General features: G+C 39.8%; 1 protein-coding gene across 4 annotated transcripts in view; it reads left to right on the forward strand.

The window, feature by feature from the left end:
- Positions 1-552: 552 nt before the first annotated feature.
- MND1 (meiotic nuclear divisions 1) overlaps positions 553-18551 on the forward strand; it is a 57624-nt gene continuing 39625 nt past the window's right edge. For 2 of the 4 annotated variants that reach the window (XM_017805770.1, XM_017805768.1), the window contains exons 1-4: positions 553-648; positions 2836-2901; positions 3706-3763; positions 5418-5566. In XM_017805770.1, the coding sequence (XP_017661259.1) occupies positions 646-648; positions 2836-2901; positions 3706-3763; positions 5418-5566 (276 nt within the window). In that variant the 5' untranslated portion in view covers positions 553-645. Of the gene's footprint in view, positions 649-861; positions 1063-2556; positions 2615-2835; positions 2902-3705; positions 3764-5417; positions 5567-18551 lie in introns of those variants that run through there. The other 2 variants (XM_017805771.1, XM_017805772.1) reach the window with 2 other exon arrangements.

The raw sequence follows: 18551 nt of genomic DNA on the forward strand, positions 1-18551 counted from the left end.
ACCTTGCAAAAGGCATAGAAAATCTTCACAGAGACTGCCTGAACATCTCAGCTTGCATGTTTTTATTTACTTAAACTCTACAATTAGTATGGCAGATATCAACCCACTGCTGTTGCAATTTCCCATAAATCCTGTAGCTGAAAGAAAGTGATTTACAACACAAATGATAATTAAAACAAGATGCAAGTAATTAAAGCCGCTAGAACAGTCATCATCTCAATGAACAACTGTTACATGCAACACCAGATGTGCCCAGGCCCTTCACTTTCACGGTCAGCAAGGGTTTTATTTCTCCATGTCCTGCGGTTCCTGTGACAGGCCAGCTGTACAACACACGTCGTTTCAGACCACCGTTACCGCGTTCTTTTTGTCCCCTCGGTTTTATTCTATGGCGCCATCCAGCTGGTAAAAAAAAAAAAGAAAAAAAGAAGATAAAACACGGGCACTTTAGGAGTGGCCTTAAAACGATGTGTGTTGTACAACTGCCCTGTGACGGCCGCCTCACGGCCGCCCGCCCCCCTGCCTGCCTCCCGCGGCTCGGCGCCCCGGGACAGCCGGGAGCGAGGGGCGGGCGGCAGGCGGCGCTGCGCACGCGGCCTACCCACGGCCTCTTCCCGCCCGGCGGCGCCGAAATCAAACCCCGCCATGGTAAGCGGGGCCGCCCGCCCTCCTCCTCCCGCGCTCCTCGGCCACTGCCGCAACCGCGCCCGGGCCGGGCGGTCGCTGAGGCTGCGGCGGCTGCTGAGGGAGCCGCACCCATGGGGACTGCCACTCGGGGCCGCGGCAGGGGGCGTGTGACGGGCGCCCGCGCCCCGCTGTCCCTCCGCCCCGGCGGCCGCTGAGGGGAGCGGGGCACCGGCTCCGGGCAGGCACCGCGGCTCCCGATAAGCTCCCACGGCGCCGGGTCGGGGGGCGCAGCGTCAGCACGGCGTGGGCTGTGCCTTTGGCCTGTTGAAGGGCGATGGAGAGTCAGGCGGCAGCTGGAGCAGTAGCCATAGCCCCGTGACAGAGGCTCGGGGTGGGCGCGGCGCCCGCTGATCCCCTTGGGACCCGGGGGCCCAGGTGTGAGCAGGCTGAGCCTCTGGCTGCGGCTGTGGGGAGGTGGGAGCGGGCAGAGCGTGTATCGCAGGTGTGCTCGAGTGGCGCTCACAGCACCGCACACCCGCCTCTGCCTGCGGTAGCGTCAGCGACGGCTAAGGGGACGCGCCTGGTGCGGTCTGTATTTGTGGTGGGGAGCACCTGCCAGCCGCGTAGGAGGGAGAAATCGAGGTGAAAGTTAATAACATTTATTTGGAGCGCGCTTTGATTGGTTGCTTCGCTCTGTTTGTTGGAGCGCGGATGTGAAACTTGGCGCCCGAGCACGTGCTTTCAGAAAGGCCGCTTCGATTCACGTCATGCACGTACAGGTTTTATTCCTCTGGCTGCTGACGGTGTCAGGGCTCTTTGGGAAGGCAGGGAGATGGAAGTTAATCAGTCTGCTTTCCGTTCATGCTCCTACTCGCATGTATGTGGCGACTCCAGGCTTTAATCCTGCAATGTAGTGACATCGTAGGAGACAGTTGTGACATCAGTGCTGGCATCGGGCATCACTGGCTAAAGCAGAAGGGAGGAGACTTAAAAAAAAAAAAGTAGTGGTGCTTTTGTTAAATATAGTATTGAATTGCTTCTCTTCCTGTCTCTGTTATTGTAGCTTCATAAGCTACATTTATTTTTTAAAATTAAGTCAGTCTGGCCGGTTTGCTCTTGGTGCACGTTTTAAATGTTGTGCTGCCCTATCATGTGATTTATTTAAGAAGGAAGCAGCTGTTAAAAGTAGAAATGGTATTGACTCCCTTCTGTTGACACTTGGAAACATAACCATGTCTTTCTCAAAGCATCATGTTATTAGAATGCCCACTTCCATTGACTCAAGGGTGATAATATATATGTCTTTTGGCTTTTTTTAAACGAGACCTTTTTTTGCCAGCAACCTCTGGTGTTCTTTCTATCCCTCTTTCAATTTCTTGTAGCCACACACAGCTTGTGAAGTAGGGAGTGGGGCAAGGGGAAACTTTTTGGATTCACATTATGGCAGTTGCTTTCAAGTTGTTGTGGACTATGCTAAATGCTATTAATAAAACTCCAATTCTCTGTGAAATATTTTATATCCTAATTTTACAAGGGGCATGTCAAAATACCATTTCTGAAAATCATCAGAGGAGACTATTTCTCAGTTTGGTATTGGTGGTAGCAGTTTGTGAGTAGCCATTTCTGCCTTTTGCTTCAAGTTCAACCTATGTTATTTACTGCTTGGTCACACAACTGCAGAGATAAGAAATAAACGAAGCAAAGCTTTTAAAATATGACCTTGAGATTATAAAGTTTGGTAGGACATTTGAAGAAATATATACCTCAAAATGCTCTTTATCTCCTAAAAAAAATCTTAACGGCCTGCATCTCACAGTACTGTGTGTATATTAAAAGCTAGAAAACAATTATTAAAAAAACTTCAAAAGATATTCCTTCTTTTCTAAGGACTGTTAAACATTTGCGTGCGTTTGGTATAAATACACACTTTGGGATTGGTATTTGTCAAGAAACCTTGAATATGGAGCTGGATTGGATTGTGTGAAAGGTCAGTTCCAAACTTAGAAGGTAGGTTTCTCCATTTAATAGATTGCAGGTGGATGAGCTTGGTGTAGTGACCAAGAAGAAGTAGTTTGCAAAGAAAGCCTGGGGTTAGTGGTAAGGTATTTTAAAGGATGGAGACTATAACTTAGAGGTAAATAGATTTGAATTCTGAGCAGCTGTTAATTATTCAAATAGCTGAATTTTTTTTTCTTTTCGTTGTTCTAGTCCAAGAAAAAAGGTCTGAGCTTTGAGGAGAAGAGAGCTCGCATGATGGAGATCTTTTTTGAAACAGTAAGTAACTTGTAATTATCCTGCATTTACATTGGTGGGAAAACATGTCCTGAAAGGAGCTTAATGCAGATGAACTCTGTATCCCAGTATGGATTTCACTGATGCCCTGTATCATCAATTAATAAATTACAGGCACGAAGTTTCCTTCATTTATCTTCTAATCAGGTGGATCATCTCCTGGTGGAGCCAAGGCATGAACATGCACAGATGTGTTAAAATCTTTATGTGCTACCTATGCACATTGTCTCTTTTTGAGTCTGTTACCATAAGAGGGACAGTAGGAGATTAGGAGGTAGCTCACTGCATTTTAGGGGAGAAGGAAAAAAAATCTGCGTGTTAGAAAAGTTGAGAGCAGACCTAGAAGTGGTCCTTGGGGGGAAGAGACCTGGAGATACAAAAGCAGAGCTTCAGTGGTATTGGTGGCATATGTTATCCACCGTGTTTCACCTATTAAAAAAAGTACTGTGACCCGAGTACTTGAGCAATGTGGTGCATCTGGTGCTGGCAATCTGACCTGGGCTCTGTGTGCCCTAAGGGCTTTATGGTCTAACTAGGCAAAATATGGTGACTTTACAGTACCAAAGGAAAGAACAGGGCTTGTTACAATGATAGTATTTTTCTTATTATTTAATTCTCAAGAACATTCCAGTTCTGTTGAGGAATATGCAGCCCATTTCCCTAGCAAAACCAAAACATACAGTGTATTTTCTACTTGCTTTTGTTGGCATTGATTTAGTATAAGAAACACTCAGGCTTAGATGATGCTGTCATTTGGAACTAAATTGTCTTTCATGTTTTGCACAGAAAGATGTGTTCCAGTTGAAGGATATAGAGAAGATTGCTCCAAAAGAAAAAGGGATTAGTAAGTGTTTATAAAAGTTATTTCTCTTGAACCATTAATCATTTTTGGGGCAGGTCAAGTAGCGTAAATTTTCCTGGCTACAATTTTAGGCTTGTGGTTGTAATAATGGAAAAAATATCTAGAATGGGAGACTGGTCAATGGCAGGGCTGTAGTGTTAAAAGTGACATGGGATGAGGGCTTTCCTAGGCTCTAAGTTGCCTGACTTGCAGTGACTTTCAGTGTATGAAATCATTATATGCACTTGGGTTTTAAAGATCTGTCTATTACATCATAAATATTTTAAAATGCTAGTCCAAACATACACCAACAGTGTTCTGTTGAGCTGTTCCCCTCCAAAAATGTCTGGACAGCTGTAGATGGAAGGAGTTTTTCTTTTCAATGAAAGCCTTCCTGATGAGATCCATTGGTTTAGGATTAGGTCCAAGAGGATTTATCTTATGCTGTTGAATTGTTTTATATGTTCCTCATTCTTCTTCCTTCTATGTTCATTGACAAAAGGGGGGCAAAGCAGAATGTTCATGTAGTTACCACTGTCCTTGACTGGCATGTCTTGGTGGCATTGCAAGAGTAAATGAACTTGCTGAAAGAACTGCAGACGTAAATATCACAAAGCTGAGTTTTTCAATTGTGTCAGCAGCTAACAGCACTCATGGGCTTCTGAAGAGATGTGGTGCTGTCTTGATTGGTTTGCAAATGTGTATATTCAGTTGTAATTTGTGGTAAATACAAGCAGTAGAATTTAATATTTAAAAATCAACTGTAGAGTTTCTAAAACCATTAACATCTTTGAATAATCCAAATTCATCCAGCCTCTGCATATGAAGGCATTTAGCCACACAACACAAGCCCCAGTTACTCTGAAAAGAAAAATGACTAGCCTGTGGAAAGGCCCCGTCCTGGCATCCAACCTTTGGCTTCCAAAACATAGATTTTGATCTGGGATCCCTTTTAGACTAGAAATTGAACATCAAATACCAAAACCCATAAATGAGCTCAAAAGTCTTTATATCTTCAACACTTGAGGATAATATAACGATTTTGCTTTGTTAACAGGCATCATTTTTTAAAATGGTGACTTATACCACAGATTTGCTAAAAAATGATCAATTATGTTCAGAAACACTTTGGGTCCTTGTAACTGCAGGTGAGGTTCTGTATTGGAACAAAATCAAGAGTACAATCTGTCCCTCCTGAGTCTGTAGACACATGGCTTTAGTACCTCTGCTGCTATTAAATGCTTTGATAAGCATTACAAAGTGAAATGTAATTACACTCCTAATCAAGAAATTGTAAATTAATCCATATTAAAATTAAGATTGCAGGACAACTGAAGTACCTCTCATGGGTTTGTTATGGTATTGTACTGTGCTATGCATGTATGTTGTATGATACTCATGAGTGGTGTTTTGCAAATAACTGTTAGCAGATGTGCAGAATAGCAGTCTTTAGGAACAAACTGCTGATTTCAAAGAGATTCATGCTTTCAAGGGAAGCTTCTGGCATGATGGGTGTCCTCTTGAAATCTTCTAGCTAGCTGACTAATATTAGAGTAAAATATTCATACAGGTGATTATAGATGGTGGGTTATGTATTCATAATTCTCCATAGTTCAGATGCTATGCAGTTCTAATTTGATATTTTTGCTTTTGTTAGCCTCGATGTCAGTGAAGGAGATTCTGCAAAGCCTAGTTGACGATGGCATGGTGGACACTGATAGAATTGGAACTTCCAATTATTTCTGGGCTTTTCCAAGTAAAGCTCTTCATGCCAGGAAGCGTAAATTAGAGGAGTTGGAGTCTCAGGTAAATTTATTTTATGAAAAATACTTCTTTATCTGAATGGGTTTGCTTTTCTTATGCCCCCTGATCATTCTTGTTTGTATCTCTTGTGTACAAATGTACATGCCCACACACAGAGATTTTTACTATAGGAATTATCTGTCACACATGGTAGGATGTTCTCATTATCTTACTGTCACATGAGAAAAATGTTGGAAGTTCTTGTTGGAGCTTGAGAACACTTTTTATCTACTTGGTGCTGGACGTATGTTATTCATGATGCAAAGTGTCATTTAAGGACTCAAAATATTTAGGTAGTGTATGGTTTTGTGTCTCTTACATAATGTAGGCCATCCTGTGGTAATAATGTAAAAGTCATGAGTGCTGAAATGCATAACCTGAGTAAATGTGGCAGTGGTTTCTCATTATGGCCATTGTGCTTTCCTCTCTGCTTTATCTATGGCTTAATTTGTGAGCACTTCTGTAATCCCATACTCTACTTTTAGTAGGAAAGAAGAGCAAATTGGTCATGAATCACAGAATCAAAGAATGGCTGAGGTTGGAAGGGACCTCTGGAGACCATCTAGTCCAATTCCCTGCTGGAGCAGGTTGCACATGATCACATCCAGGTTATAAGAGGAGACTCCACAGCGTCTCTGGGCAGCCTGTTCCAGTGCTCTGACACCCTCGAAGGAAAGAAGTTTTTCCTCTTACTTACATGGAACTTCCTATTTGTGCCTGTTGACTCTTGTCTTCTCACTGGGCACCACTGAAAAGAGTCTTGCTCCATCCTGTAGACACCCACCCTCACAGTCATCTCCAGATGCACAGGCCCAGCTCCCTCAGCCTTTCCTTGTAAGAATAGTGCTCCAGTCCCCTCATCATCTCCATAGCCCTCTGTTGATCCTATCCAGTAATTGCTTGTCTTTCCTGAATTGGGCAGAGCACTCCTGATGCAGCCTCACCAGGGTGGAGTAGAGGGGAAGGATAGGCTCTTCTGCAGAAGAGCAAGGCAGTCTTTTGTTACAGCATTGCTGTTCTATTGGTCTGGTTCTTAACTACTTCTTAGGAACTGTCTTTCTTGCTTCTTCTAATGGGAGTGGGAAAGCATGTGTTTTTCAGTTTATTTGCAACGGGAGTATACGATAACAAGATCAACAAAATAGATTTATGAGACCATGTGTGATTGCACCACAACACTGCCAAGTTTTCCCGTGCTTATTTAGCATTATAGTCTTTCATCAAAAAATCATTTGAATTAATGCAAAATTATTGGTAGCATCTGAACATTTTTACAGACTTTATTTTCTTCAGTCATAGCTCTGGTATCATCATTGCCTTCTTATGTGCAGTGTTGTCAACTTCAGCTACTTCATTATATTTATACAATTATATCAAGATAATTTAAAAAAAAAAAAGTGTTTTTCCCCAGCTTGAATTGAAAAAGGAGTTTGATTTAACTGGATATAGTTGCACTGTTTTCAAGGATGGACTTAATCTGGCACTACTGAGCTTAAATTAATTTTTATGAACTGGTAGTAACAATGCACTGATTCTTACTCCAGTGAAGTTTCATCTGTCTGAAACAAGAGATTAGTTTAACTCTGCACTGACTTGGAACTGAATTTTCTAGCAAAGTTACTCAACTTACTAGTATATTCATGAAAGTTTTAGATCAGGCTGTTTACTCTGCCAGAACATAAATGCCACCTGAGCAATTGAACAAATACATGCCAGAATTCTGTCTCTGTTCACCAAAGGGTCTGGTGCCACTGTCTTGTTCAGTGCAAATGATTTGCTCTTGTGAATTTTCTGTTGTTGCTCATACTCCATATTATACTCAAGTAGCTGAATGAAGGAGTTGGTTGGTTCTCTTTGCCCTTGGGCCTAGTCCCATCATGAATTTCAAAGATAATTGGTCAAGCAGGTCTCTAGCATACCCTGATGAATGTCTTGCAGAATCCAGCTAATGTGTTCCACCATAAATATCCTGGCTTTATCTACAAAAATATGCTGTACTGCTTTAAATGTACTTTTACATTATTAAACACAAAACCATCTATTATTGTGGAATTATAATAAGCATGTAGTTACTGTATTGTAACATCATTTTATGATTATTTCTGTGTAGGAAGTAAACCATGCTGATATGAACAGTTTTGCAACATAAAACTATTAAAAAGAAATATTTTTTACCAGACCCTCATTTGCAAACCAAGTCCTGCTCCTTGCATGTGGGTTTATTGGTATAAGAGCTCTCTTTAGACCACGTTATGAGTCTTGTAAAGTACTTCTATTCATTACCTCGCTTTTCTGATGAGACTTGAAATGTTTCAGCATTTCAGGGAAAAGCATTTTTACTAGCTGAACATAACTTTCCTGCTGACACAATGGAAAGGTGGCATTTTCAATGAATAGCTCTCTGAACATTTTTACAAGATGATAACAAATTCTGTCTGTGAGTTCAAATTAGCTGTTTTGGTGTTTGTAGTCTTCTTGATGTGAACACATACAGATTTTCTTAAGGGTTTCTAAACCCAGTCACCGAGTATCACAAAACTTCCTGTCAGAACATGTAAAGCAGAAGAAAAAAGTCAGCTGTTTTACCATTTCTGTTGCATGTTGCCTTTGATCATTCCTGTATACAGCTTTTGGCATGCTGAGAAATATGCTTTGTTTCTGTGTCTTGTCCAGATTGATTGGTAACTGTGTGAGTTGGTCTCCTTCTTTAGCAGTTAAAAGCCAGAATCAAGCTGCCTTACTTAAAGCATGTTAAAAAATCCAGCAGTTCAGTTCATACTGCAGTTAATGCTTTCTAGCAGGAGACAATATCTTTGTTTGCTGAGGGTAAATAGTGAAGGGAAAGGAGTGATCCCTAATGCTGAACTAAGACATTTGAAAATAATTTGGAGGAACAGAACAATCTTCTCCGTGATGCAAATCCTTCTATTAATTCATATCGCTGAGGCTTAGGTTTGACAGGTTGGGCCTGCTACAGGACCTTTTGCCTGCATACATTGGTACTTCAGCATGTTCTAGACAAGTTGCTCATAACATTCTGTATCTTACAGAACTTGTGATTGTGGGGAGGCTGGTTTGGGAACTGTTCTTGAAAGAGTTCTTTTGTTTCAGATTTTTTAGTGATTAATAAGCCACACCCCAATTTACTCAGTAGCAAAGAAGTCTGACTCAGTATTCATGATGAAGAGCAAGCCAGTTTTGCCCAGATGTTTGAAGTTGCACTTCACAGGGCTTCTGGTATACCCTAGATTTTTTTTCTATAAGGATATATGACATCATTAGTGTGATCCCTTTGTGCAGCGATATGACAATTAAAAATAATGCTAAAGTTTCTTGACAGCTCACCTCCCTGACCCCATCTTTCAGCTTGCTTTTGTGGGGGCAGGTGTTTGGAGAGGGGCACTAATCCCTGAACTTATATATGTGGCAAACTTGTGCTGATCTAATTAGGTTTAGGATCTTGGTGCTGCCCTCTAACCCAGACTTACTGTTTGGACTTCTTCCAAAAGCAAGGACAGCAGATGCTTCTGCTGCTGTTTTCTCCAGTAGCTCACAGAGTAAGAGAATTGCTAAGTAGGTGCCTGTGGAGTTTGTATTGATTTATTTTGCAGTGACATGGCTGCTTTTAAAGGTTTATGCCTTCTGCCAGATGCTTGTTCTTCATCTCTTGGTTATGCTTATGCAGCTGTGAAGGGGACCACTGAAAAAGTGAAAGAAGTTGGAAGTTGCATTGTAGTTGGATGGGTTTATACACACATTTGGTTTGTTTGCATGTGGAAGTTGCATTTAGTTAGATGGGTACAGCTATGAGATGGTGAAACCATAGCAAGGGTGTGGACTGAGAAATACTGTTTTAACAATGTTTATAAGTGAAGAAATTTTTAGTGGAACCTCACCTGTCCAGAGAACTGTGGAAGCTTTACTGGCAGGGTGCTTAGGTTGCGAGTTTTTTCCTTTAATAAGAAAAGGATATGGTTTTATTCTTTATCAGTATTTTCCTGTTGTATTCTGAAGCTTTGAATAACCTGTGATCAGTTATAGTTAGATAAAATGAGATTTTATTCTTGGCATAACAATATCGGATGCTTCGGGTTTTTATTAAACTAACAACACCACCTTGACTTACACCATGGAACAGAAAGATCATCATTTATTGGTGATTCCACTGCTTTTTGTTGATTGTGTAGCCTGCATAAAATGAGGAGACTGGATAATGACAGCCATGTTCAATCTTGGGCAAGAGCTGCTAATGTGTTTCATACAATTAGCTCCCTTGCGTATTTGGGGTTTTGTGTTGTTCTGCTGTATGTGTTGTCGCAGAAGGGACATGAATGTGAGGGATATGTTGCCTGCTAAAGAGGAGAAGACATATGCAGCCAAAAACTTGACAACAGTGTTATCAGGTAGGAAATGGCCTATCAATGAGTGAGGAAAAGAGAAACCTTTCTGATGTAGCCTTAGTATAAACAGATTCAGCTTAGATTTTCTTTCATTTTTTCATTTGTGTCTTGGGTAAAACACTTGCAACTGTTTTAGGTGATTTAATGCTGGTTTGCATTTTGCTTTGTAGTGGCTTCAATTAAGCATTAATTGAAGTAACTAGTAACAGTGAGCCTTTGTCTCACAAGGGCTGATGAGTCTGCAGACCACGATCCTCAGAAGCCATGAGGAGTGTCCCATCTCTGCAGCACATTGTCTGCCATAGCCAGTGTGACAGAGGGCATCTCAGCTGGAGTTGCACAGGGCAGGTTTAGTACTGACACGGCAGGGCCTAAGGGAGGCAGAAGCAATTTCAATGGTCCTTGGTGACATTGGAGAGTGTCTGGCATTCAGTATGACAGGCATATATGTTGGAACCATAAGGTTATAGAGGATTGCCATAGCATAATGTAGTACTTTTAGCAGATAGGGACCTGAAATACCAAGTACTTCAAAGATATTGTGGTTGTTAGTGTAACTATTGAGAGTACTGGGAGTACTGTAGTCCAATAGCTTGGGGAAACAACCAGTTTGCTTCCTTTCCTCCGTCTGATGTTGTAACAGTTCATTTCACTGTTCAGTTCAAACCCGTTCATTTCACTGTGTTATTGTTGTTTGTCTCACCTTATTTCTCCTGGTGTTGCTTCCCTCGGGGGTTAATCTTTTGTATTCTTAGGCTTTGCAAGGGAAAATTTAACAGCAAACAGTATTAGAGCTGCTGTTCCAATTGAGAGCAGGATGGTGTCATGTTGCACTGCAAAAAAGATTGAACAGAATCTTTGCGAGCAGGATACAGGATGGACTTTTTGTGCTGTTTCCTGTGCTTGCATCAAAATACTCACGAGCAACAGAGATTTGAGAGTTTCTGGCAATTTTTGTTCTCCCACCAAGCATTGCATTGGGCCAGTGTTAATTAAGATAAAAAGGATTAGTTGATGTTTCATTCCTTAAATCCCTGCCCTAGGGTTGGTAAGAGGAGGGATTTTCACTTCCCATGACTCATATATTGAGCCAAGGGAAGTATTTAGAAGTCAATACATCCTAACTCTCATTTGGCAGCTAGTTTAAAACAAAACAAAACAAAAAACCCTACCGAAAAACCAACATGTTGAAATAAAGTGACTTCATATGTATCAAATTGATTGTACTTATGAGCATTGAAATATGAAAAGCAAAAGGATTTATTTTGGTAAAAAAACAACCTGAGGCAATGCTATATTAGGAAATGCTTATGTTAGGAATGCACATTGTTTGAAAATAGTTAATGGAAAAAAATAACCATATTGTGAGTAATGTGGCTTGAATCATCCTGAAGATATTTGACAACATAACTAAAAGGAAAGAACAATGTTTGTTTAGAATGCACACAGAAAATTTTGAGTTTTAACTATCAGAAAGTTCTTTCAAGATACAGCTTGGGTTTATTTCTATCCTTTTAGGTGTATTTTTCCTCCTTAAATACTGTGACTGGGTTACTGCATGGGAAGTTGTTAAACAGAGCCTGATTGAGACCACTGATTGAAGTTCAGGAAACTTCTGCTGCCCAAACTGTTTCAGTCTGAGCAGCCTCTTTCTTAATCCAGTTGATTCACTCAGTTGTTGGGGTATTTCCACACAGTTTGATTGCTTCTGGACTGCATGTAGGTACAAATGCTCAGTGGTGGCTGGCTAAAAGCAACCCTGAACGGAGGTACAAATCCGTGGAGATGTCATGTTCAGTGAAGAGTAACAAGCCTGATGGTGCTTGGAGTTGGGTGACGTTGCTGAAGTTGCTGGACAAGATGTGCCCTGGCTGCCGCTTTGAATCAGCGGGGAGTGCCTGCAGGCCCTATTGTTGTGAAGCAAGCTTTTGGCATTGCTTTGTACCTCAGCAGATGGTACACCATCAGCCCTTACCAAAGCTCCTTGCATACCTCAGGTCTCTATTGCAATTTTCAGCCTCTGATGGTTCTGAACTCAGGATCTCACTGGGGGTTTTTTGCCTTATAGAAGTGATGAGCTATTCTTACAGGTGCATGTGCAACACCTTTAGAATCCATGACCTCATGCTTTTGATAGAACAGGTTATTTTTTTGGATGTAAGATTTTCACATTATGATCAGTTGAAAAGCTGTAGTAATGCAGTATTCAGTGTGTTTTTAAACAACTTTTTTCATTTATCGAAAATAAAGGACTTGCAGGCATAAAGCGTCTTAAGGTTTATCATGATTTTAAGCTTTACTGAAATACCTTTTAGAAAAGCTTAGCGCTATCTTTTTGTATATATTTTATTAATGATAAGGGAGTAGGTGGTGTAGTTAAAAGAATTGTCCTCTAAAACCAGAGAAGTGCATCAGAACTTTTGCAACTAATGCCTGTGACTTGTGTTAGGAATTATTTATTTAGGCGTTTTTCTCATTCGTTGATTTAGACATATGTATGCTTACAATTTAATTTTGCTAGGTTGAAGAAAATATAATAGATTGTCCCTTTCCAGGAAAAACAAAAGTCTAATTGCTAAAGATGTCTCTCTTTTAACGCCCGTTATAAAGCCTTGAGCAACCTGGTCTAGTGGGAGGCATCCCTGCCCATGGCAGATGATCTTTAAAGGTCCTTCCAACCCTTAACATTCTGTTAATACATAGGCAGGATCCCAATGTGTTGACTAAGCTGTTAGAGCAGTCTTCCCATATCCATGCTGGGCCTCCCTTTTTCCCTCTTATTTGAGGACATATCATTTAGCTTTCTCTTTATTTATTTAGTTATTCTTCCTTGGGTCAGCCTGGCCATTTTGATAGTCTGCAGCCCCAGTGTGCTGGGTGATTCCATTTAATTTTACCTCACTTGTTTTTTTTCTCTTGCATAGTAATGACTCTCTCAACAGAGGCAATTAGTGACCCCTCCCTGCTGCAGGCTTTCACTCACCTGTACACTTCATTTGAACTAAAGGACTAGACTCGTAAAGAAAAGGCCCACTGCAAAGCTGGTATGGTATGACTAGTTAACATCATACCATCCAGAGGGAGCTGGAGCAGTGAAGAGCTCCCTTTAAAACAAGAGGCTGAGAATTTGCATCATTTAAACATTGCAAATACCTTGATTTTATCTGTGCTGGTTTGTTTGTTGATCCTGTAAAGCTTGTTCCCTGGATTAGTCTCCTGGAAAATGCTAATAACATTTTATTTGAACAGTCCAGGGTTTTTGTTAACCTCTTTGCATCTTGCACGTGAAAAATGGTGATGCCTTGAAATGATTCTGAATTTAGTAAGTCCTAAAATGTCCAGCAGAGAATACTCTTCTAATGCTGTAACTTATTAGAGCCTTCTGGAATTATGTTTTATGGCATGCTACAAAGCCCTGGAGACTATGCTTAGTTACTGCTGTCATGGCAGACTTCTAAAAATACAGTGCTCTGGAGGCTTCTGTTAGAATTAAGCAACTTCATAATTTGGTGTTCATTAGTTGAATTTCATGCTTTTCCTTTTACTAGCTGTTCATATGTAACTAGATTGATGGCAACTGTGTAGATTTCCCTTTCCTTCCTTCTGGATGAGCATGAGGTAAAATTGGCATGATTTAAGAACAATTTTTTTTAAAAAACGCTGCCTCTGTAGGAACTCTAAAGTTTATAAAATAGGTTTGAAGAAGATTCCTATTATATTAAAAAGGATATATCATTACCATCCCCCACTAGTGTATATTATATATTCCTCCTGATATAATGGAGAAAAGAACAACAGGTTTTTCAAACAGTGTTTTCTGTTTTGGGTGATATCATCTCACAGTTTACCTTTTCAAAGAGGCTTGCATACTGGCTGCTGACTTAGTCCCTGACATTGCAATGAAATTGTTAATCTGAAATGAAAAGAAACTGGGAGTAAACACGGGGCTTGCACCCCCAGAAGCCCGGTCAGAGCTGGCACAGATTCAGCCCTGAATGTCTCCCTGTGCCCCACAGTGGGCATGGCAGGTGTGAGTGACAGTTCAGCATGTCAACAGAAACCCAGTATCCCAAGGAAGTTTAAAGGGTTAGGTGTTCTGTGCTGTCTGGAAGTTTGCCTCTGCTATAAGGCCAGGAGCTTCCAGCCTAGGGATAGGGCAGAGGCAATACTACTTTCAAAGCTGGATTTGATGGACACAGTCATAATCCTATTTAATTTCAACTTTGACTTTCACCTTAAAATCTTGTACTTCAATTAATAAAGCATATTTTATTTTAGAAAATTAGCGCGCATGCAGAAATAAACTACCAGCATGCAATTATAGAAGTCTACATTCATAGCATTTTCTTCGTTTGAAAGGAATTAAAAAAAAAAATTAGAAAAAAACCAGAGTATAAAACCAAAATGTGTGAAGTTATTTTGAACAGGGAGACTTTAGAGGAAAGGTCTTCCTTATAACAGCCAAACAGCTCGTTATTTTTGAACACATGGTAATTCTATCAAAGACTGTTCTGTGTATCAGGAATTGCTGATTACTTGGTTATCTGTCTGAGCATTACTTAAAAATGATGAAATTGGCAGGAGTGAATTTGTAAGACTGCTGTCAAAACTCTGAAATTTGATAGATGTATTTTACTGACGCTTTTTATTTTACTGATAATATCTCAGTGTAGAATTTGGGCATTTTTAAGAGTCTGTGGAATAAAGTTTGATTTGTTTTTTGTAGTATTTAAGCAGGACTTGAGCTCAGGGAATATCAGATGAATAATGTGTTTTATCTTGGGACTGTCTGTATTTAGTCCCTGAAGGCATTGTCAGTGTATAGCCCAGCTGCTTAGGGTAGCAATCTTTAAAAGCCCTTTAGGGAAAAATTAAAACTTTTCTTCTTTCTCTCCCTTTCTTTTTAAGGGAAAATATTTTTCAATGTTCTTTTTGCCTTGAACAGACCTGTTAACTATCACCTTGGACATTCTGGGTTTAGTAAATACACTAATATGCAGTAACAAGCATGTCCTTCATGTCCAGGTATTCAAATTTTCTATAGCTCTGTCAGTCGTGTGAATGTCTTTCGAAGCTCTTTCAGCTTTCCTTATTAGACTACTTGCATTTGTGAAACAATGTTGGAGAATAAGGTGTTTCAGCTGTTTTTCTGTTGTTTTGGGGTGGGTTTTTTGAGGTTGATTGGGGCATACTTGGTATCTGTTTCTGAGTAGACAACCATCTGTCCCTCAGGTTGTGCCAATTATGCCAACTCTGAAAGCAGCCACAGAAATTCAGTTCTTTTATTCAGCCTGCACAACTGTTTCTTTCACCTTTTTCTATTAAGGAGGTTGTCCTGGGGTGTTTTTTTTCTGTTGCATAACTAGTACTTATCAAATGATGTTGCAAATGAATGAAGCAAAAACAAAAGCTCATGACAAGACTTCTCTTAGTAAACTTTAGCTTAATTATTATGGCAAATCTAAAAAGATGGAAAGCAATTGAATTAAAAACTTCCTTTAATGTAAAGGGGTTTACTACATAGGAATAATCTTTAAAATAATTGAAACTAGCAATATAAAGCTTGTACCCAGATGGATGAAGGTTCCAGCAGAGGGGGAATTCCTCACTTATTTTCTTCTAGATAACCCACGTTCTATTTTATTTAACAAAAAGAAAAATGACTCATCTCGTGTTCAACATGACCTGAGAATAGAGCCATGCCTAATTTACCATGTGATACTTCAGTCTCACTCTTATGTGTTAGCGTGCTAAGTAAATCAGGGTTATAGGACTAAATTTATTCTTGGAGTACAAAATTGATTGTGTTTGTGGGAGGGGCAAGTAAGTCAGTATTACCCACATGAATACTCAAGGAAAACACATAAATACTGCTTATGAGTGCAAAGTTCTAACTTTGGAATTATTATTTTTTGAGAATCTTTGTAGTGCTTAGTTGTAAGGACAATTATATGGAGAGTCTCATACTTATTCAGTTAGTTCCCTGAAAACCCCTTCATTTATTTAGTATGTGTGTCTGATACTTTTTTTAATCACTGACATAAGCTACAGTCCTAAACCAAAAAAATACCCACTCGTTACCTCTTCAGTACTTCATTAAAAAGACAGAACTTGCACACTGGCAGGATTAGCAGTATGATATTTTGGAACAGGTATTATTCACTTTAAAAAACCAGTGCACCAGCCTTTCATTTTGAATAGCAAATATAATGTGTTATGGGTCTCCTTTTTCTCCAGAAAGTTACGTTTATTTCCTACTTTCTCCCAAGTTATTGAATTGACTCTTTCAAAGATTTCATTTAAAATGAGGTAATCTTTATGTGGTAAAATTTGTAGTATACGTAAAGAGAAGAGCGTTCTGGGATTGAACATTTTTCCAGTATACCTATAATGCAGTATTTAAGAAAAAAAGTTCTTATGAATACAGAAATATGGTGGGCCCTAACTCTTCTCTTTTTCTACAGTCTGTTTTTCATCCATTTTATGGTGTTCTCTTACTGAAAAAAATCTTGTTTATTTTTCAGTCTCTGAGTTCAAATTCTTATTCCAAATTGCTTTGATCTCTACTCTTGTTCTCACCTGTATTTCCAGAACTATTTCAGTTTCCTAGTTGCTCCTTCTAAGTCCCAGCAAACACAAATCACTACTTCATATTGCTGAAATAACTTCGAGTGACTTGGGGTAAGACCTTACATGCAGCTTTTCTCTTCCTTTCACAAACATTAAAAGAAAAAAATAGATCTTATAATTGTATTTACCTAACAAGTGTATGTTTGCTATCTGTGCCTCACTAAGGGTACATCGCATCCCTGATTAAAGTCCCAGTGGACCTGGTAGCTGCTCCTGCTGTAGTGCAGTTCACTGGATGGGTTATATGGAGAAATGACATTTCACGGGTGGTGCGCTGCATCCTGAGAGCAGAGCGGAAGCTGCAGTATTGCAGGCCATGGTGGAGCTCTCTACTCTGCTGTGACCACAACTAGCTGACTGAAAAGTTTGCTTATGTCTATTTGGAGGCCCTTGGAAGTACGTATTTGTGACCATGTATGTAAAAGAAGTAGCTATATGCTTACTTAGAAAGCAGTACTTTAGAAAGCAGTTCTGCACTTCAATCTGTTACCCTTTGGAACTTTTCTTCCTCTTGAAAGTTTTATTGTTTTAGTCAACAGTAATTGCTGAGTGGTTTCTTTTTGCAATGTTCTGTGCCTTTCTTCTAACCCAACCGGTCTGTTTTCAATATTTCCAGGTTGTTCTTTGGCTGTTGATCTTTGCATTTTTGCTCTCTATATTTTATTAGGCTGCTTTTTGGCTTCAATTTTTTGTTATCTGTCTTTAGAATCTAGAGGAATGCTTTGAAGTACTTTCTCTCCATGCTGTCTGTCAATTCTATTTAAGTTTTTTAGTAGTGGGTTAGTTTTAATGTAGAAAAGAAATACCTACTGCAAATATCACCCTAAAACTCTTGAACTGCTTTTGTATAAGCCAAAAGAAAACTAGCCTTGCCTTTAGCCTGAAACAAAGCACAGTGAGCTTCAAACCTAAAGTAAATAACTTTGCAAGTTACAAACAATTAAAAAATGGATGTTCTTATTCTTTTGTAGTGCCACAGTGAGTGATGCTCACTATAGTGGTAGTTTTTAATACCATTTCTGGTTGAGTGTTTTGGCTGAAAGAAAACCAAATGTATGATATTTCTCTTTAAGACCATAATGACAGTGGGCTAACAGCTGTGAGTGCTCTTGGTGGTTAACATATGAGATCTTGGTTTGATTCTTGTCCACTGAACATACTCAGGGTATGTGTTTGCATGGCTTACACGAGGTTTGTAGATATTTTAATATGCTAGTGAGACAAGCTACATGTTTGGTGGGATACTGGTGGTTAGAGTGGTTAAGAACTAGGAACCAGAAGGCATAGAACCAACAAAAACTTGGGCTGGAGAAAAAAAAAATCGCTTTTTATTCTAGAATAAAAGTCTATCAGGCAAGTTTTGAGAAGGAATAGAACTGAAACTGCTGCTGTTATGTGTTGGGGTTAATGTTCCTTTTCCAGATGTACAGGACTGACTTGCTGAAGTGGAACCCTGGTATTAATGTGTTCATACTATATTATAAATTATGTGTGTATGTCTAATCTGTATCCTTTGATACAAAGCAGACCCCAAGGCCTGTGATGGAACTGATGGTTATCATCAGCACATAGCACTTTCCACACACAAACTGCTGCACAAATGTATGGCTAAACATTGTGAAGCCTTTGCAGAGTAGGAAAAATCATCCCTTTGGGGGACTTTGGATTGCATTAATGTCTAAGCTAGGCCAGTGGTCACTTAATTGACCACACTGGTCTGTAAAATTAAAGAAACTGTTCCCCAAATCTCCTGTTTTATAGGTGTTAGTTACTTTCTTCATTAAACCGTCTTCTTGCAGGCTCCCAGTGTGTTTTGAAAACACTGAAAATGCTCTTGTGAAGAATCTTTTTAACTTCTTAATTTTTAATTATTTAGTCTCCCCTCATTCTTTGAGCAGTTTTCCCCTAAATTATATTTTTGCCACTTTCTTGCATCTTGCTTAATCATATGCTGATTC

The sequence above is a fragment of the Lepidothrix coronata genome, unplaced genomic scaffold (assembly GCF_001604755.1).
Source record: "Lepidothrix coronata isolate B3197 unplaced genomic scaffold, Lepidothrix_coronata-1.0 Scaffold13, whole genome shotgun sequence".
Lineage (NCBI taxonomy): Eukaryota > Metazoa > Chordata > Aves > Passeriformes > Pipridae > Lepidothrix > Lepidothrix coronata.